At 32.5% G+C, this 21921-nt stretch overlaps 2 protein-coding genes across 2 annotated transcripts; both read right to left on the reverse strand.

Moving 5' to 3' along the window:
- Positions 1-10457: 10457 nt before the first annotated feature.
- Positions 10458-16224, reverse strand: LOC101511577 (uncharacterized). Its single transcript, XM_004506185.3, has 4 exons — positions 16000-16224; positions 15697-15798; positions 15005-15165; positions 10458-10738 (listed from the first exon to the last, which is right to left on the reverse strand). Exons 1-4 carry the CDS (start codon positions 16100-16102, stop codon positions 10631-10633), a joined length of 474 nt encoding a protein of 157 aa, XP_004506242.1. The 5' UTR covers positions 16103-16224; the 3' UTR covers positions 10458-10630.
- A 2345-nt stretch (positions 16225-18569) lies between these two features.
- LOC101511256 (dnaJ protein homolog ANJ1) lies at positions 18570-21535 on the reverse strand. Its single transcript, XM_004506184.2, has 6 exons — positions 21220-21535; positions 20626-20794; positions 20373-20511; positions 19536-19812; positions 19251-19449; positions 18570-19132 (listed from the first exon to the last, which is right to left on the reverse strand). Exons 1-6 carry the CDS (start codon positions 21367-21369, stop codon positions 18810-18812), a joined length of 1257 nt encoding a protein of 418 aa, XP_004506241.1. The 5' UTR covers positions 21370-21535; the 3' UTR covers positions 18570-18809.
- Between the last annotated feature and the right edge of the window lie 386 nt (positions 21536-21921).

The following is a 21921-nucleotide window of genomic DNA, read 5'->3' on the forward strand; positions in this document are numbered from 1 at the left end:
GAAAAAAAAGATAAATAATATGGATGGTTTGATGGGGGATGGGGAACACTTCCACATGAGGTGTGCTGCTCATATTCTGAATTTAGTTGTAATTGATGGCTTGAAAGAAAAAAATTTGGCAATCTCTAGCATTAGAAATGCTGTTAGATTTGTAAAATCTTCACCTCATAGGGCTGCCAAGTTTAGGGAATGTGTTCAGTTAGCTGGAATATCTTGTAATAAATTTCTATCTCTTGATGTTTCAACTCGTTGGAATTCAACCTACTTGATCCTTGAGGCTGCAGAGAAGTTTCAAGTAGCTTTTGGGAAGCTTGAGGTTAAGGAGTCAAGTTATAAGGATTTCTTTGGAGAAGCTGGTCCCCCAACTAGTTATGATTGGGATATAGCTAGGGCGTTTGCAACTTTTTTGAAGTTATTTTATGAGGCAACTAGAGTGTTTTCCTCCTCACAGCATGAGAGTATACATGCAGCTTTTCACCAATTGTCTACAATCTATTGTGAGCTGCAAAATGCCTCTTTGAATTTGAACACCATTTTTGCAAGTGTGGTTGAGGATATGTTAGCAAAATATGATAAGTATTGGGGTAATATTGCAACATTATTAAGTTGCTATATTTTGGGGTAATTTTTGATCCACGGTAAAAGTTGAAATATGTTGAGTGGTGCTTTCAAGATATGTATGCAACTAAATCAGAGGTGGCTATTGAATTAATCACATTAATTAAAGAAGATCTAACTAAAATGTACAAATGGTATAAAAAAAGTCCATGACAAAAAAAATAATTTACCACAACTAACTCCCATGGCTGTTGACAGTGCTTCCCATGATGAAACCTCTATTGTTGCTGCCCATAATTCACAAATGGCCAGAGCACAAGCTTTTGAAGACCATTTGAAAGAGAAAGACTCAATTGACCAACAAAATGAGCTTGAGGGATATTATTCTAGTAAGTGTGTGAAGATGAGTGAAAAATTTGATATTCTTGCTTGGTGGAAATGTAACGCAACTCAGCACCCAATCTTATCTCTTATAGCCAAATATATTTTGGCTATACCGGTGTCTACAGTTGCTTCTGAAAGTGCTTTTAGTACTAGTGGGAGAGTAATTGAAACCTTTAGAAGCTCTTTAAAGCCAGAAATGGCTGAAGCATTAATTTGCACTCAGAATTGGCTAAAACCTTCACTCACTTGTTTCAAAGACTTAAATCTTAGTGAAGATGTTGATATTTATGAAGAAATTATTAAAGGTAAAATTATTTATGTATCTTTTAACTGTTTGAACTTTCTAATATATTTATATGTTCATAATATAGTTTAATGTTTATTATTTTGTTAATTATTTCAGAGTTTCAAGGAATGTCAGTTGGAAAGGCAAATACTGCAGGTGGATCATCATCACAGCCACCTAGTTGTGGTTGAATAAAATTATTGTATGTAATATTCCTTTTTATTGTTACTAATTTGAAATGATTTTGTCAATATTGTGTTAGTACTAACTAATTCTGCCAAACTTTTCAGATTTAGACTTTTTTGAATTTTTTGAAGTCACACAATCTTAAGGCAAATACTGACTTGGCTCTATGACAATATCAACACAAGGTTTTTGGGATTTGTATAAATTGTTGTTATGCCTGGTAAGTTATTATTGTTATATCTTATCGTAATTTTAATTGCCAAAAATTGTTAGTAACCAAAATTGTAAGTAGCTACAACACAACTGTTACTCTGTTAGCAATCTAAATTGCATGTTATAGATATATGTTAGCATATATTAGCATTTCTGTGATAAGCAAGAACATAAGATTAATTTGTTATTCTTATATAATTACCCTTTTATTTTCCAACAGCTGGTGCATTAGATTCTGAGACTGATTTTGCTGCAAGTCATAGAAAAACAAGTGTTTTATCATATGTATGTTACCTTTTATCTTTAGTCCATTGTGAACTATTAGAATTTTATTTTTAATAAAATTAAAGTACTGAGTATGAATATTGATTCTGTAGGTTGCAGGAGTTCTTGCAGATTGCTTGGTGTTAAATCTTTATTTAACATTAGCTAAGTTAGTAGCAACAATTTATATTATTGTGAACAACATATATTGGTATGTCAACCGGATTTCTTAGTTTGATCTTATTGTTGATTCAAAATGAATGATCTAATAATATTGATTGCATTATTTTTTATTCAAACTAGGCTGCTATCAAGTCTGGAATTTCTTAGTTTGGCATTATCAAGTCTGGAATTTTTTTATCTTGATTGCAAACAGGTATTGAATTATTTTTTCTATGGTACACATCAACAACATATTTTTACATTGGTTATTTGATACTAATTTTTGCTCTAATTTTTTAGGTTGACAATGGGAATAAATTGGAAATATATATTGATAATTGTATTGTCATAGAGTCAATTAAAACTATCAATATTTTCCAAGAAGTGTGTATTAATATTAGACTTTAGTGTTATGTGAATGTAGTTGAAAAACTAAGCTGTTATAATCTATTGTTGAATAACTAGGTTGTGACAATCTGTTGTTGAAAAACTAGGTTGTGATAATCTGTTGTTGAAAAACTAGGCGATAATTTGTTGTTGAAAAACTAGGTTGTGATAATCTGTTGTTGAAAAACTAAGCTGTTATAATTTGTTGCTGTGAAAAACTAAGTTGATATGTGATTGTATTAATATTAATATTATGTGAATGTACTTGAGTTGATGAAAAATTAAGCTGTTATAATATGTTGGACTTGAAAAACAATGATTGCGTTAAACTTTTAACTGTAATATGTTGGATTTGAAAAACAAGGATTGTGGAAAACTTTTAGTTGTAAGCTGTTGTATTTGTATGTTATGTGAATGTAGTTGTAAACTGAGTTGTTGTAGTTGTAAGTTGTTGCATTATAGGAATATAATTGTATGTTATTTGAAAGTTAGTAGCCCAATTTAAAAAATTATGAGTACAAATTTTATCTTTAAATGGCTCAAAAGTGGTCTTATATTGGATAATAAACTACTACTTTGCTAAGAAATAAAAAAAAAATAGTTATTTTGATAAATATGTTATTTGGTCAAAAAAAAATTGAATGGCTAAAAAAAATTGAATGGCCCAAAAAAATTTGAATGGCCCACACAATGATTCAACCCGGATGTAACCACCCGATTAACCCGCAATCCATTTAACCCGCAACCCAGATACCCGATTTTTATATTGATCGAAAATGGGCTTGTAATGGTCAACCGCGGATTGGGCCGGTTGGTGTTTTTGGGCCCGAATCCGCAAAAATAATAATTCAAAAATAATAAAGAGAATTTGATAATAATTCAATAAAGGAATTCAGTAATTATGATCAAATTAGACATCAAGGTTGGATTCAAAGTGAAACTCATTTCTGACCTTTTTTTTGCTATAAAAGATCAATTTTATTATTGTTGTTAATTTTAAATATTATTTCTATCAACTTGGGAAATTTTTGCTCAATTTTAATAATTAAATATAATTCAATAGTAAAACACAATCATTGAGTTCGACACTCGATATTACCGTTTTATTATTACTTGCAATGATTTAGTACACTTGCTGAAACACTATCAAGTTTTTGGCCGTTGTCGGGGATTGCCATCTAACTATTGAGTTATAATTTAGCTACTTAATTGAAATTTTTTGCTCTGCAATAAAATTTGTGTTTTTATTTTATTTTGGCTTAATTGCACTTTTGGTCCTCCTATTTTAGGTGAATCGCGAAAGTAGTCCCCCCATTTTGTTTGTCCTCAGTTTTGGTCCCCTAAACAGAATTTGAGTCCAAATCATGATGAGTTGTCATTTTTTTGATGAGGTGACAGACGTCTATGTGGATTAAAAGTCATTATTATATTATTTCAAATTAAAAAATACAATTTATATTTTTAAAAACTATTACTATATTGTTCCAAAAATTAAAAAAATAGCCAAAATCAAAAACAAAAATCAGCAACGCATCAAAATCAAAGTAGTTCGTGAACCCTAAAATCAAAATCAAAATCAGCCCCAATACAAAAATAAAAACTCAACCCTCTTCTTCTTCATCCTCTTCTTCACCTTCATTTTTCTTCTTCATGTTCTTCATCCTTTTCATCTGGGTTCTTCATCCTTATAATTATTATTTTACACTAAACAAACACAACCTTTTGAATTCAACTGCAACTCTGTTCGTTGAATTTTCAGATCTCGTGGATCTGAACTCATCAATGGCGAAACTCCAATACTCTTGCCTTCCATATAGAAAACCGTCTTCTTCTTCTTCTTACACAGTCATTTTTGGTTTATTCATCGCCTTCACTTTCCTCATCCTCATTCTTCTGTTTAAGGTTCACGAACTACTTCGATTTTGATGTTTTTTTTTAATTTTGGCTATTTTTTAAATTCTGAAATAATATAATAATAGTTTTTAAAAATATAAATTGTATTTTTTAATTTGGAATAATATAATAATGACTTTTAATCCACATATACGTCTGACACGTCACCATTTATTTGACACGTCATTAAAAAAATGACAACTCATAATGATTTATACTCAAATTCTGTTTGGGGGACCAAAACTGGGGACAAACAAAACGGGGGGACTACTTTCGCGATTCACCTAAAATAGGGGAACCAAAAGTGCAAGTAAGCCTTTTATTTTTTATTTTGAAAAAAAAAAAAAAAACTGTTTTTCTTTTATTTTCTATTTTTATTTGTTGAGCTTACTAATGTCGTGTGCTAGTGGTTTGTCTCTTCTTTGTTTGAGATAACTATTCGCTGTAGAGCATGAAAGATTGTAATGATGATATTCTACTAAAATTATAAGAAGAGTGTGATACTTGTCTTATATATTGTATATATCGCATAATTGAGGGATAAATCTTGAGATTTACATTTTTAAAATATAACCCTTGGATTGGGCCTCTTAGGTATGACTTTTGCGGAGGAATACTTAGGAATGGAACTTGTCCTGATTACTATGTACCACCACTAGAATATGAAGATCTATTCGTCATAGAACCAGATGACGACGAGTGTTATATTAAAAAGACCAATTGGGAACAAATTATACCTCCTAAAATTCTATCCAAAGAATCAGATGAGACATACATTCACATCAAGGACGTTTTGGTTGAATTCATGAAGAATAACATGGTTTCTATTGAAAGATTCGAAAGTCAATGTGAGAGGTTATTTGAGCAAGTGGTTAAGTTTGAGAAGATGGAGGAAAAGTTGAAGATTGAAGATGACTTCATTGATGTGGTAGAAGAAGATAAGCAAGAGGAGAACACGAACGAGGAAAAAAAAAAGATTAATGAAGTTCGAGTTTCAATCTTTGTCTTGTTCATCAATGTCCAATTGAAAAGGACATGAAAGCAACATAATTTATTTCTCAAGTTCTTGGAATTTCTACCAAACAAAAATAAGAAGAAACATGATGTATTCTTCCTGTCATATATGCCACCTTGACAATAGTTGAGGCGTCAAGCTAATGACTTTAAAGAAGCGCTTCATTGGAGGCAACCCATAGGTAGAGGTAACTTGTATTTTTGCAATCTTATTTTTGTTATTTAAATTTGTTTCTTTTCAATTGTGTGTAAACGTGCACTATGATGGAAAATTGTTAACAACTTGAAACTAATCTTAAACTATTTGTTTCAGATTTTGAAATTTAAACTCTATTTCTTTGCTCATATCATTGCTCAATTTGATGAGTTTCACTTATACATGCATTGTTGATTACTCCTTGGTTGTCGAAGTCTCACTTGCCATTAATAAAAACATAAATAAATAAATTTTGTAGTGGAATATTTGACATTATTTTGATAGTTCACACTTTCTCTTATTATCCTAGATGTGAGCTTTTGGGCCTAAACACTTTAATTCTTTGTTGTGTGATTAACCAAACATGTGTTATCCCTTCATAACTTGCACTAATTCTGACTAGCATCACTTGTAACTTATGCATACACTGAGACAATTTTTTTTGGTCATTTGAGCCTTTCTAACTACCCTATGAAAGTTTTATCCTTTCCTAGCCCCTTTGAGTCTTGCCCTTTTATTTCGGTTACTAGCCACATTACAAGCCAAAGACTTGACTTTAATTAAATCACCTTACTTAGAGTTAGGTAGAAAAAAAAAATTTATTGTCTTGATAAAATTTTAAGTTTGGGGTTGCTCATGGGGTAACAACCTTTTAAGGTTGAGGTGGTGATTATCACAAAAAGAAAAAAAATATATATATAGTTTTAGTACATTGATAAATAACATCTTAGTATTTTGTCAATGGTTGAGAATGTCCACCATAAAATGTGGAGAAAAAAAAAAAGAATGAATGAGGGAGAATAATTTGAAAATATATGTCTAACTCCAAGTAGTAAAGCCTACTATTCCAAAATGTTATACATTTACCTAAGCTCCATTACAACCCGAAAGTCATCCAAAAGTGTATGTATTTGTTGCATTGTGATTGCTAACTAAAAAATTTTCAAGCCTATGTTGGTGCGATGCATATTCTAGGATTTGAGTGATAAATTCATAACATTTTCTAAACACTTAAGAGAAATTTTGGTGAGATCGTGTGAAGAGAGAGTTGAATTTGATGAATGAATGCTAAAGTGTACAAATTGTGTTGTTTTTTGTAAGCAACCCTAGAGCATGATGAATGTTTTGTAGTAGTTGGAACTTTGAGAATTGAGTTTGATTTGATTTGAGAAATTGAGTTTAAGTTTGCTTTTAAGTGTATCAAATTTGAAATTAATTGTTGCTTAGGGACAAGCAATAGATTAAGTTTGGGGTTGTGATGACTCTTCATCATATGCGTATTTTTCATTGATTTGAGTCTTATTTATCTTTTTCAAAAAAGGAGAAAAAAGCAGGAATCGTCAAACATAAGAAGTTGTGCGCCTAAAGCGCAACAGCTGCGTCTGTGGCGCAATTCCACCGTTCTGAATCTGCCGAGACGTGCCTGAAGCACAATATTTGCGTCTGGGGCGCGTAGCACGTGGCTGAATGTTTAAAAATGTGTTTTTTTTAATACTTTTTATGGATCTTTTTGACTATTGGGAAGTTGGGAGACTTGTGCCCTATCAGAGAAACTCAAAGACGACCGTTTCTAACACCATTTGAGCAGTTTTATCAAGAATCATTCATGATTCTTTCTTGTAATTATTCTCTAATCTCTATTTTTTCTATCTTTGTCATGAGTAACTAAACCATATTTGTTAGGGATGAGTGTAACAAGATGAAACCCTTATTTTTCTGATTTGATTTCTAATTATATGAATGAGTTTATTGAATTATTTTTCTCATCTTTGTGCTTAATGCTTTTTATTGCTTGATCAACATTAAAATGTTATGCGATTCATATTTTGAAATGGGAGTGGACTTTACGAATGCTTGAGATGAGAAATTCATGAATTTGTAGTATAAGAATAGATGCAGGTCATGAAACTAATTAAATTAGTTGCAAAGACAATAGTTTAACAAGAGAATTCATGTACGGTAAGACTTAATTATAATCTTAAATCCACTAAAGAGGGGGTTACTTTGGAATTAAAGATTATGTCACTAAGACATTAGGGCAAAAATAATAAAGAAAATTCGGTAATAATTCAATAAAGGGATTCAGTAATTAGGATCAAATTAGACACCAAGGTTGGATTTGAAGTGAAACTCATCCTTGACATTTTTTTTATTATAAAGGATCAATTTTATTAATGTTGTTAATTTTAAATATTATTTCAATTTTTGTAATTAAATATAATTCGATAGTAAAACGCAATCTTTGAGTTCGACACTTGGTATTACCATTTTAATTATTACTTGCAACGATTTAGTACACTTGCTGAAACGCTATCATGGACAAAGAGGGAGACAACAGTAACAAAATGTATGATGGTTTGGACCCTGATTTTGACGAAATACATGATGGTTTGGAATATGATTTTGACGAAATGAATGATGGTTTGGAAGCTGATTTTGATGCATTGAATGGTGGTGTTGAACCCAAAATTGGCGATGCTATAAATGACGGTGTTGAACCTGTTATGATGGATTTGACTGGTGTGTTTACCACTGACATGATGTTTGATACACGAGGTGATTTATTGAAATGGGCTAGAGATGTTGGAAGGTAAAATAGAATTGTTGTTGTCATTTTTAGATATGAAACTGCGACAGCACGACCAAAAACAAAGATAAAATTAATTATTGGTTGTGAAAGAAGCGGAAAGTATAGACCTTGGGAGAATCTTAAACCTATGAGAAGTACCTGAACTAAAATGTGAATGTCCATCTAGATTGAGAGGAATACCATCAAGTGTTGGTGAGGGATAGTATATGTATGTAACATGTGGTCTCCATAACCACGAATTGACCAAAAAACTGACTTGTCACTCTATCTTAGGTCGACTGTCTCATGAAGAGAAAGACGTACTTGGTAATATGACGAAGAATATGATCAAACCAAGAAACAGATGGATGACATTAAAGGATCATAATGTTGAAAGTTTAACGACAATCAAACAAGTTTACAATGCATGTCATGCATATCATTCATCACTTAAAGGTAATAGAACAAAAATGCAACATCTAATGACGTTGATGGAACACGACATATACATGTATCGATATAGGAAGGTAAAAGGTTCAAATGTGTTGAGTGGTATATTGATTATGGACAACACATACAAGACTTGCAGGTATCGAATGTCATTACTTGATATTATTGGTGTTGTTTCTATTGAAATGACATTTTCCATAGAATTTGCATATCTACAATCTGAAGTGTTGATAACTTCATGTGGGCACTACAAATGTTGAAAGAGCATATCACATGTGGTGAAGTTCAAGTCATCGTTATTGATAGAGACTTTGCTTTGATGATCGCGTTTCAATGTTTTTCCAAAAGCAGTTAATTAGTTGTGTTTGTTTCATATATGCAAGAATGTCAAAGCCAAGTGTAAGATAATTGTGTTTCTAAAAAAGAAGCAGGTGCACATAATGGAGGCATGATGAGGCTCAATATTACATGAAGTTGACTATGTTTAAAGGAATTTGTAGTAAAAGTTCTATTTTTTATGATTATGTACACGAGTAGTGGTTAATTTCTCACAAAAAATAATTTGTTGAGGCTTGGACAAATAGAGTTATGCACTTTAGAAACACGACAACATAAGGTTGAGTCGGCGCATTGGAGTTTGAAAAGGATATTACAAGACATTATGGGTGATATATGTAGTGTTTGAGAAATAATTTCTAGCATGATTGTATTAAACACAATGAGATAATAGCATGATTTGAAAATAGCAACATTCAAAAGATTCATCAACATAATAACATATTGTACGCCTCTTTGCATGGTGTTGTGTCTAAAAATGCAATACATCACATTGCGGCTGAGTATAATCGCATGAAGTATGTAGGTATTGATAAATACCCTTAGCTCCCTACGATCTTGAAATAAAAGAATGGAAAAAATGTAAGATAAAACACATTATGACAACAACTATTAAAAATTTAATATGATCGAGAAAGTTACCACTCGATCCCAAAATCGAGTGGCCACATCATCACCAAATGTCCTAAGGACATACTTGTCGACAGAACCACCAAGATATCCATCAGATTGTGGAGGTTCATCTATGTACTCTGGTTGCGTCTCATATTGTGTTTGATCATCCTGTTGTGTTTGTTCTTCATGTTAGAAATGTTACTCTTGTTATATTTGTTGTTGTTGTAATCGTTGTTGTTCATGTTGTGCCTTCCTCTCTCGTTCCACTTCTTGTTGCTCCTCAGGACGTTGAGCCCGTGCAGAAGCGGTTGGTCTAACACGACGACCCTCATCATTAGCGGTACCCTTATCATTAGCAGTATCATTAATTATAACTCGGTCTACTATATCAATAAACATAGTGCGCACCATTTCTACATTTAAATATATTGTGAAGCAATCTCTGTTCACTTACACAAACTAAGTTCACATAAACAATTCACGTACGTGAACTCAATCTACGTAAGTCATACGCAAACTGAAGATGAAGAAGAAATTGGGAAAGAAAAAATGTTAGATTTAGAGATAAAAAATTGGAAAAGAAAATAAATAAGTGATAAGATGAAGAAATGTTTCATATTTTTGTAGTTTTTTTAGATAAAATAAAATGATGTTAGTATCATTTTGGTTCTTGCTTAGTCAGCTACACGTGTTACAATGGAAGAGGGATACGATGTTTTGATAAGTCGAAGACTATTTTAAGTTTTTATTGGCAACGCTATGCATTTTCAAAATAGTGGTTTATCTATTTGTTTTTATATTATTAAAATAAATCTCTGATATTTAATTATGAAAATTTAGACTTTTTAAATAAAGTGTATTTAATTTAAAAGTTAAATCCGTACAGTGATGAAATTTGATCAAAAAATTAGAAAGCCAGAATTTTTTATATTTTAAGTGATAAATTAAACATAATATTTTATTGTACATTAAAATTTTAAGTTGGTACATTTAACAACATTGTCTGCAGTCATGATATGACTCTTCAAAGGTAATATACAATACACGTTTCAGTAAAAAAAAACAATAACAGGAGCAACAAAGCAAAGTAACCATGATCAATGATGCAGAGGACACTTCACATGTCAGACAAAAAAGAACCGAAAACAATTTTGAAATTAAACTTGATGCAAGTTAACAGCTCGCCGTTGTCATTCTTCAATGTCATCTTCAGAGAATAAGGTCCCTGCATAAACGAACATCAATTTTTTAATGTTAAAACAAAACAGAAAAGGTTTCCCTCAATAAAATACCTATCACATTTTTATATTGGAACAAAATATACAAAATATGTAAGCATGTAAGCCGAAGGTGTGTTTCTCTTTATAAATTTATTCTAGATCTTATCTTTATTCTAAGTGGAATTCAAATTTTTTCAATAGACTTCCACACCCAATCCTATTGGGTTAGGTGCTTAGATATAAATGGCAGGTAACCCGATTTATAAGCTCAGATAACATAACAGATTTTATATTAGATCTAATTCATGTTTACAAAACTAACTTGTAAGGTGAGGGGTGGCTCTCTTTATAAACTTATTATAGGTTTTATCTCTATTTTACATGGAACTTTAGTTTTTCCCAATAATATCTAAGTCAAAGATGATTAAAACACAAAAAAGGTTGAAAGAAAATATGGCAGATTATCTGGCAAGTCTACTGTATATTTGGTAATCAGTGTTTGCTACTTAATCCATGTGCATAACCTTAAATTCATCGAGCTTCAAACCATAAAGAAAAAATGAACAAACATGGGGACATTCTCCATCAGCAAGGGAACACAATCTGTGCACAATTGTTAAATTTCCAAAAATGCTGATAGAACACTGCAAATTAAGAGTAATGAGGGCCCAAAGAGTGGACCCCACTCACCCAAGTCACACACATTTAGTTTCTAGAATGATGGATGGAGGGAATAAAATCTAATTAATAATGTCTATTATTCTACTGATATTCCATTAAAGCAATGAGGGAAGAGGAAGTGGGAAAGACATTCAGTTTCAAGAAGGATGCATGAAAGGAATAAAAGCTACTTAATAATGTCACTTATTCTATGTTATAAGAACGAGGGAATAGGAAGAGGGAAAAGTAATCAGAAAATATTCCAATAAATAATTAGGGGAATTCTTTCTCTGGTTAAGAACAATTTTGCGCTAGTTTAGTTTTTCTTTCTACATATCATTGTAAGAGACACTACTCTGAATTTTAAGAAATAATATACATTTTTCTTCCATTAAAATTCTAAGTTATATCAAATGCACACAATTCCAACAATGACAACTAACCATGTGTCTCAGTTAAAATCCAATCCAGTACTCTGAACTAAAGTTCAGGGGCACTGCTTTGTGCACCTATGGATCCTTGGTTTTTTTTATAGACAAATGTTATTAGTTAATAATTAGTAAAGGGGAGGGAGTTTGTTAGCAACAGGGATTGAACCCAGGACCAATGCATCCTCGGTGATTCACACCAAGCAGTAAGTATCCAGATTCAGCCACTACTCGAGTAGGTACACTCACAAGTCAGAACAGAAGGACGGCATTGAGAGTGCCTTGAGAGTGCCGTTCTTCTTAATGGAACATATAGATACAGTTCAGATCTTGACAGAACATATATAGTGTGCCACACCATGCGATTGTACACTTCATTCCACAGTCTCTTAAGCGATAGGTATTGTTGTGTTGAAGCCACAACATTTTGCTCAAGTGTAACTGTTCCATCTCCCACCTCCTTCTAGCTTCTTTTGCCGAAACCCTCATCTATATTCTATCATATCCATCCATCAATCCACAAATTTGCCTCTCAATCCTATTCCTAGTACCTTTAGTCCATTCTATTACTTTCTACCTGTTAAAATTCAGTGTATGTTTTTATTATACTTTGATTGTGCAACATATTAAACTAATTGTTAGTAGTCCTAGTCAACCCAACTTCCTAGACATTGAATGTAATTATTGCAACATCATTATAAATAGAAAGTGTGACCTCACAAGAAACACACAAACTTACTCATATTGTTCATAGTATCAGAGCAACTTTTGATTATGTGACTTGTCTTTGTGTTTCACTATCGTTGCCAGCAGCCATATTTCCAGCCGGCAGTACAACCTTTCAATCTTTTAATTTTTTGCCACAAACAGTCGTCCATCATCATCAACACTGGCGACTCTTCAGCTGTCTTCTCTGCATTTTTCCAGCTGTGCCATAACCAGCTTTTTTTCCATAGTTACACCGTTAATGTTGTGCGAACACCAGCTGCACCTTTTCCAGTGCGACCCACTGCCTACACCTTTTCCAATGCGACCCACGGCCTAAAACTACCACAGACCGCCGAACACGACAGTGCTTTTCCTGTCGCCAACAGCCACCACACACGCCTCCACCTTCTCTGCATGTGGGCCCCACGCGCCACCACAAAACCCACGCATGCAGTTCTCTCCGACTACTGTTTTCGAGCGCTGACCACATCATGAGCTCCTCTTCCACATTCCGAAGTGTTTACTATCTTTTGGTAATTTTTCCGCAACCTTTCATCTTCCCTTCGTAGATTGTCATGTCCGGCACTGTATGTGTTGCTTCTTTTTCTTGCGCTTTCAGTTTCACTACTCATCCGCTCACATCTTGCAAAAAATTGGTCAGTTTTGCCAACTACACAGATTGGGCTGCTGCTGCTGTGGGAACTTGGTTTCAAGGACAAGGTACCATTTGTCGAGACAATCCTTTTATTCTAAACGGTGATCAACCCGGTGGTGACTCTTTACCCACACATGAATCATTAATAGTGCCTTCTTTTCTCAAACAAGTCCAACAGTTGTCAAACTTAGTTTCAGTTTTTGTGATAAATATTTTCATGTAATAAGCTTAAAGCATAGTAAGCTTTAGCTTGAAGGAGAGTGCAACATCTTAAACTAATTGTTAGTAGTCCTTGTCAACACAACTTCCTAAACATTGAACATAACTATTACAACATCATTATAAATAGAAGGTGTGACCTCATAAGAAACACACAGAAACTTACTCATATGGATGCATTTAAAAAGATAATAATTCCCAGGTGTGTAGGTGAAGCCTGTACTGAAGTATTTTTCCTACTTATCAGAGATTTAGAGTTCAAATGACGTTTAATCAGTCATGACAGTCGATTAACCAATTGCCAATGGTTAGGGACAAATGATTGTACTTCTAGACGAGATTCATAAAACTCCATAAATTTAAAGAAAGGATTTAGAACCTTAGAAGGAACTTAAGATGGAAGCATGAATACCCATAACATGATAAAGCAATTCAGGTGTAATCATTTGTGTATATGTATCCCACTAGATGGATTCGTGGAGCTAGAGCTACATGAATCAATCAATGCCATTAGACTATAAAACATGAGTCAAATCCAAACTTCCAACAAAACCATTTAGAGCAAAGGTCTTTGTTAATGGTTTCTTCAAGTTATATTAGGTCTTCCTCTACAATTTTCTGAACTATCTTCCACTTGATTGACTTTCCTTGGAAAGCTTCTATTAGTGTTCTGCTCGCAGCTCATAGTCCAAATCACCTTACAAGAGTCTCCATAATCTTATCATAGGTGCTACTTCAACTTTTTCATCAATATATTTCTTCTATATCTTTTTCGAATGTCCAACTGCCTAAACATTGTCATCATACTTAATTTATAGCTCTTGTCGGGATTTCACTGCCCAACATTCTCGACAGAACATTGGTTGAAATAAAGTTGTATGCAGAGTTTATACTTAAGATTGATGAGCCCTTGGGGATCACAAATTATACTTTAAACATTTCTCCATTTTATTCGTCGTCTGTCTCCCCCAATGAAGAAAAAATATGAAGTAAATCACAAACGAAAAATGGCTTAAAATAATGCAAGGGAGGTGGAGAAGTGAGAAACCACAACCTCTTCAGAGTACACCATAGTACCACACCTTAACCACCATGATGTAATGTAAGGGGTCCAAGGTAGAGGGGGGAGAAGATGTTATTGTTCAAAAGGACTCCAAGTAAATATAATGAATATAGATGTCATAGAGAGAGAGAGATCGGTGCATTTTTTATTTGTATGAAGGAAAATCAGTTGTCATTATGTGAAGGCAAGGTAAGTTTCAATCTCCTTCTACAATAAACCTACTTTTCAAATAGCAATACTCATTTGTGTGGAAGAATTACATGTTATAATGTATTGAAATGCACACCACATGACATTTGACATTATAAAAATATTAATTTGATTACTCTTGATTGAAGTAACCTTAACCTTAATTTAATTACTCTTGATTGAAGTGCAATTCACAAATGGAAAATAATTTAAAAATTTGGCACCAAAATCAGAGTGATATAAAGTTCTTTATGCCAGAATGAGTTTAAGTGTCACAGCTCTAAACAGGATGATATTTTTAGGATGCATTAGACATTGCTAAGGTTTCATTTGATAAAAAGGAACTAACCGGTGGAGTAATTGAAGGCAGTGTTTGGGTGTGAGAAATCAAGAAATTGCCATTTGCAACGGGACAAGATACTTCCTTACAAAGATCAATGGTTTCAGAATGGACAGGCACCCCAACATAGGAAACTGAAATTACCACCTTTCCACCAGAAATAGCTTTTCCTGCATCAAGTATAAACAGAAACTCCATTTACAATTCAGTTAAGCATAAGAAACAATAAGTAGTTTATGTCCTCCATAGCTTTGCAAACAACAGGTGTTTAGATGAAACATTATGTTTACACATACTTAAAAACAATTCAAATGTAATCATGTATGTAAATATCTGAGAACAACTTCAGATTAAATGTAATGCAATGGAGTCATCAGTCATGTAATCAACACATCAAAATCAGGGTTTAAAAAAAGTCTACACTGCAATCTGGACAGCAGCTTTGAGGTTTTTCTTGTTTTCAATATTAAGTTTTTGGATTGAATTTAACTCATCCTTACAAAAACCGGCTTGTAAAGATCAAACCTTATTTATTTTCAATGTGGGACTTCGATTTTTCCTGAGTACACCCTCTCACATCCAACATTATTGGACTATATTAAGTTTGATTAAAATACTACTATGCAAAAAAAGAAATGGAAATTTGGAAAATGTAAAAAACTAGATAAATATGAAGAAGTAAAAAATAAGAGAGAGATTACCAGAAGTAGCTGAGATCTTAAAGTTAGCTGGATCGCCACTAACCACAGGGTTTGGTAATATTTCAATTCCAGTTACCTTCACAGCATAGTCTGCCTTCTTATCTACACACATTTTTTTAGCACATAATAAATAAAGAATAATTATTAAAATAAAATAAAATAAAAAAATAGCAAAATCTAACAGAAATCTGAAAAACATATAGGAGAAAGTGAACGTGTAAATAGAGACAATTAAAGAAAGTGATCGAGATTAAATGAAAATTAAAAAGTCAAAAGAGAGAGGGAGTGATTGAAGTAGTGTACCGCAGTATTTGAAAGTAATTTGAGCTTGAACGAGGAAAGATGAAAGGAAGAGGATGGTGAAGGAGAGAAGAAAGTAGAGTTTGGGAAGAGAATGAAACTCCATAGGAGAAAGAATAGAAAGAAGCAGAGCAGAGATTATTGGAAGCGTGGAGAACGAGTGAGATAGGAGTAATTTTACGATGACACTTCTTGCTTAGTTATATCCCCAAAATAGACGGACACACCTGCACCTTCACCAAATAAACATGTGTTTACAGATCACACCTGTAAACTATTATGAGATCAATTAAATTAATAATAACATCATCTAATTCACGTTATTATAAGATTTTAAATGGAAGTTATCTTTTATTCAGTAAAAAAATTTATAATGCTTATAGACTATTTTAACAATAAAATTTTATTTTTATGATAATAAATTATATATTTTTTTAAGTATTTTGATTATTCGACTATTAATTTAAATTTTTTGAATTAGAGATTAAAATGATAATATTGTATATTTTTAGAGACTAAAATAATAATTTGTGAAAGATTTTTCTATAATTTGTGAAAAATCTCAAAAAAATTAACTACTGGTTAAAATTCAAATTTTTTGGTTCTAAACTTTTTCTGTTCTCTTTCTTTTATATATTATCTTTTTTAGGCGCTTTTTATTATCTAGTTTATTTCACTTCGTAATAAAATATAAATTTCTAGCAACTTTTAAAAACTAATTTCATAAAATATCTATTTAATATATGTTTCCTTTTTATTTTTATAACTCATTTAATAAATTTTTCTTAAATATCTTATTAATTGATCATTTATTTCTAAGTCCTAGCAATATCTTATATGAAAAAATACCAATGCTTCAAAGACAAAATATAAAATATAATTTATAATACAAAGATATTTAATTTATTTTCAGTATGTACATTATTAGTATGTGTATATTATATGTGTGTATTAATATAGAAGTATAAATATTATTTTATTTATTGTTTGAATTATTTGATCATATTATATAAATTATTTTATATTAAAAATAAATATAAGTAGTTGATTATATAATTATTTTATTATAACAATTATGATCGTATAATAAGATAACAAAATCAATAGTTTTTGTTGTTTATCAATGTAAGACTGATTTACTACAAGTGGACTTGTCTTTTTCTTTAATTATTTATATAAAACTTGGAATGAAATAAGTAAAAATTCAAAGAACATATTAGAAGCAACAAATAAACAAATCAAACAAGTGCATGGTTTGGTTTGGCACAACCATGAATATATCGGTTCAAATGGACTAACTTGCTCAATTATTATTTGGTTAGGAATATGCTTTGATTCTTAATTCTTGATTCGGTGACTAAGAAATAAAAGATTCTAGATTTCGATAAATTGTTTTCAACGACCAGTATATGTTAAGATTTTGAGTTCTCAAAATGGATGGTCCATAGATCAACATATTAATATCATGCAAATCAATTTTAATTTGAATAAGATTTTCAATGTTTCAAAATATCAAATAAATTTAAAATATGTACTAACAAATTCGTCTTTTAAATTAAGATCTAAGAAATTTAAATTTGACTAAACTAATTTCAATTTTCAAGTTTAAGTCTCCTTCTTCATCGTATTTTAATTATCACAACAAACTTTAAAATGACACAACAAACTTTAAAAATATGTCCAAAATAATTAAACAGGTAGAATGAGTCAAGAGATGACTGAATTCTGAATAGAGGGTTTTTGTCTCTAAATTGAAAAATTGAGAAACCTTGAAAGATCGATAGAGAGAGAAGAGAGATAAAGAGGAAAAATGAGTCTTGTAATAACCATCAATTTGGATTTTGGGGTTGAAAGGATTTTATTTCTCCAACAACAGTGATTTTAAGAGAAATATTGATAATGATTTTAAGAGGAAGATTGACGACCACGACGAAGATGTGCTGGATTCCTTAGTTTTGAATAAAACAATTAAAAATTGAAAACCCTAATGTGAAGATCAAGAAAGAAAAAAAAAAGGCAAAATTGATTTATCGATTAAAGTTCAAGTGATGGAAAAGATCAATCTAACTAATGAAATCAAAGTTAAATGTCTAAAACGTAAAGAAAAATTATTTAAAAACCAAAATGAAATAAATAAAAAATTTAATGACCAAATCAATAATTTAGCCTTCAAATTTTCACAAATGCTTTAAATGTCGACCTATATTTTTCGCGAGAGCCAGACAGGACCCCTTTCTCAAGAAGAATCCATGGGTTAAGAACAACCAAAACAAAGTCAATCCTTCATCAGTTGCAAAATTCGCTTTCATTACACACATCAGAGAATAAAATGTGATCTTTCTATACTATCAAACCGGGCTAGTCTTCCTAGTTCCCATATATAAACATTCCACCAGTTATTTTCATTTATTGTTTTTTTCACTGAAATCCTTCCGGTTTATTATTAGGACAAAATGTGTGTATTCATTCAGTTCATACTTCAGAGAATCATATATATAGCACCGCAATTTTGGAAAAACCTAAACTTTAAACAAAATCACAATGCACAATGCCAGAGAGTAAGCCTATTAATATAACCTTAATCCAAACATGGCCATGTGATTTAAAAATACCAAATTATATCATGCATTTAGGATGTCAAAATGGAAGTTATCCCATCGACAATAAATTGAAAGCAGTAAAGTGTTCACACTCTCAAAAACATAGATCAAACACTACTTACGTTTTTGGTCCACACTACGGTTAAAAAACAGTATCATTATCATAATCATCATCATTTCTGATACTACTTCTGTCTTCTGCTACAGAAGTCATTACTGCTGGGCACACTGTACCCTCTGTGCCCCACCAGGCATATCATCGTCCTCATCATATGCCTCTTGCTGTTGCTGATGCTGCTTCCTCCTCGTCTCCTCTTCCATATTGACATCATGAAGTGTAGTTTCCTCACACTCGTCCAGCTCCATATCTGTCAACTGCGATGAAGGTTTAGCTGGCAAAACAGCTTCCAAACCCTTCACCTGGTCAAGACTAAGAGTCTCAGGGAACTCCACTGTAAAGTGGATGTAAAGCTTGCCCTTCATGAATGGCCTCTGGTACATGGGCATTCCCTCATCGTTAATAGCCTTAAATGAATCTGCATGTATAACAAGCAAAAAAAAATTATCATTTTTTGTAATTAATCATAAAATTGTCATTATAATGAGACAACAAAACTGAGAGACGGGCATGATAGATGAGAATCATTTAAATACCAGGCTTGACAACTTCCCCAGGGTTTGATTTGATAAGGAGTTGGCGGCCATCCAAGTGAGTCAGCGCAAACTGGAAACCACATAAAGCCTCAGTAAGGGACAGAGTGTGCTCGACAAAAAGGTCTTCACTCTTTCTTTTGAACTTGGGATGTTCTTTCTGCTGAAGCACAAATACAATATCTCCAGTAACTGTGTCTGGCTGCAAAACAAAAACAACTCAAAAGTCAATTTAAATTCTATAATCTGTGAAACTCAATGTCAATATAACTAAAGCTCTGAACATACTGCTTCATCAGCTTCACCAGGGAATGTAATCTTCTGTGAATTCTGCATTCCCTTCTCCACATGGACCTCAAGTACTTTCTTCTCTTGTACAACCTTCTCTCCCTTGCACTGTGGGCAGCGATCTTTATCATTGATAGTTTCACCAGTACCCTTACATTCATTGCAAGGATGCTGCATTTGCTGAATCATTGACGGACCAAGGTGCCTAATAGAAACCTTCACACCAGTTCCTTGACAGCCAGCACACTTCATGGAAGCCCCAGACTTAGAACCTTTGCTGTAAATAATTACAAATAACAGCTAATGTAAGTAATCCAGTCTCTGATATGAGCAATAATTACAGATAACAAAACCCAGCATGTTTTTGAATTAGCTTATTCTGTGTTTTAACCTATGATGCATAGGTACAGGTACCGGCTACTGGTACGAGATACGACATTTAATAAAAAATAAAGGCACAAGTACGTCAATTAAAAACATAATATTTTTTATATAATTTAAATAAGTTAAACTGTTCAATTTATGATAAAGAATCGCAATAAAAGTTTAAAAGGCACAAATTGTGTTCGCTTACAACAACAAAGTAACTCACATAATAATAATATATTAATATATAAGAAAATCATCAATTCTACTCGCAATAAAATAATGCTGACAAAAAAAACAGAGTACCGGTTTCAGATAAATACTCAGTACGGGTACTTCACTATTTTAGAAATACTCATGCTTCATAGAGTTTAACTTTCAAATTAAAACAGAACATAATCAAAAACTCTGCTAAAAATAAGCAATTTTGCCCTAAAAACTAATCAAAACGGAAACTCTTATGATACTCACCCACTGCACTTTGAGCACAAGACATTTCTCGATAGAGAAAGCTTCTTAGATGTCCCAAGGTAAAGGTCCTCCAAAGAGACCTTAAGAGGATGAACCACGTCTTCACCCCGTCTCTGCCTTCGTCCTCGGCTACCACCACCTGTTCACACAAGCCAAAAGTCCTTTAAGATAACCAAGCCATACAACAATTGATTAAGGAAGACTAATCCAAATCACACAAAACAAACATTCACTATTATAATCATATACTAACCTCCTCCAAAATGATTCCCACCAAAGAAAGACGAGAAAATGTCAAATGGATCATGTCCACCACCTCCACCACCCATTCCTTCCTTAAGAGCATCCTCGCCATATGTATCATATATCTCACGCTTCTCAGGATCACTCAAAACCTCATAAGCTTGTGCTAGCTCTTTGAACTACATCCCAAAATTTTAAAAATTAAATAATCATTAATTCAATTCAATAACAACACATAATTCCTCACACTCACTTGTTTTCACAATCTCACTACCAATAACAACATCAACAAAACTGAAAAGGGAAATTCAAACTCATATACAATTCAATCAAAATTCTCAACAACACGAATTATCAAAAGAAGTGCATAAATCAAATCAACCACAATATATACCCAAAAAAATTCGACAAAACCTAACCCTAAATCAACAACGAAAACCTTCTCGTCTATTAGACAACGAAAAATCAAATCAAATAATACAAAATTAAGAAATGAAACAATCAATTAATCATCCATACACCAAAAAATTAATCAAATTAATATAAAGAAAGAATAAAATAAATGGAAAAAAATTAATTAAAAAAAAAGATGATGAACCCTAACCTTCTCAGGATCACCACCCTTATCAGGATGATTCTTGATAGCAGCTTTCTTGTAAGCTTTCTTCAAATCATCCTGAGAAGCGTTCTTTGAAACACCAAGGATTTCATAGTACCTAGTACTGTCACTTTTCTTCGGTTGTCTTCCAAACATTTTCGTAGAATCTCGTACAGATCGAAACCCTAATTCGAAGAAGCGATCAAGAAGATGAGGAAGTAGAAGAATAAGGAGGAGAAGAAAGCAACAACAGTAGTTCAAGATCCGAACTAAGTTGAGAGAGAGAAGAAACGGTAAGGGCCAAGCAATGTTTATTCTAGTGGTTGGATTTGGAATGAGATTTAATGGACGGCTATGATGGCTCGTGATGGTTGAGGGTCCCACAGGAGAAGGATCTAGAAGTATGAGTCTGGCTCCGCGTTTTGGTGATGAGAGATAGGTGTGGACCGTTGGATGTGTGAATGTTTGGCTTACGTGTGTGATTCTGTTTCTGGATCCTTCGTACCAAGCGGTAGGAAACCTCACGGAAAAATTTGTCAGTTTTTATGGGAATCGGACTTTATATCAAATTTTGTTCGATGGTTGATATATTATTTATTTATTACTTTTTAAGGTGAATTAATCACTTTAGAAGTCAAATTATTTTGATAAAGATATCTGTTGGAACTCGTTATGTGTTTATTTTTAACAAATCATGACTTTGTTATG

This window comes from Cicer arietinum, chromosome 6 (assembly GCF_000331145.2).
Source record: "Cicer arietinum cultivar CDC Frontier isolate Library 1 chromosome 6, Cicar.CDCFrontier_v2.0, whole genome shotgun sequence".
Lineage (NCBI taxonomy): Eukaryota > Viridiplantae > Streptophyta > Magnoliopsida > Fabales > Fabaceae > Cicer > Cicer arietinum.

Excerpts from the sequence above, each read along its gene's own strand:
- LOC101511577 (XM_004506185.3), bottom strand. The coding sequence starts at position 16,102 with ATGGAGTTTCATTCTCTTCCCAAACTCTACTTTCTTCTCTCCTTCACC. Across the intron at positions 15,799-15,999 it reads AATTACTTTCAAATACTGCG|ATAAGAAGGCAGACTATGCT; the intron begins GTACACTACTTC and ends AAATGTGTGTAG. Across the intron at positions 10,739-15,004 it reads TGCCTTCAATTACTCCACCG|GGACCTTATTCTCTGAAGAT; the intron begins GTTAGTTCCTTT and ends TCGTTTATGCAG.
- LOC101511256 (XM_004506184.2), bottom strand. The coding sequence starts at position 21,369 with ATGTTTGGAAGACAACCGAAGAAAAGTGACAGTACTAGGTACTATGAA. Across the intron at positions 19,450-19,535 it reads CTGGTGAAGCTGATGAAGCA|CCAGACACAGTTACTGGAGA; the intron begins GTATGTTCAGAG and ends TTTGTTTTGCAG. Across the intron at positions 19,133-19,250 it reads TGGGGAAGTTGTCAAGCCTG|ATTCATTTAAGGCTATTAAC; the intron begins GTATTTAAATGA and ends TTATACATGCAG.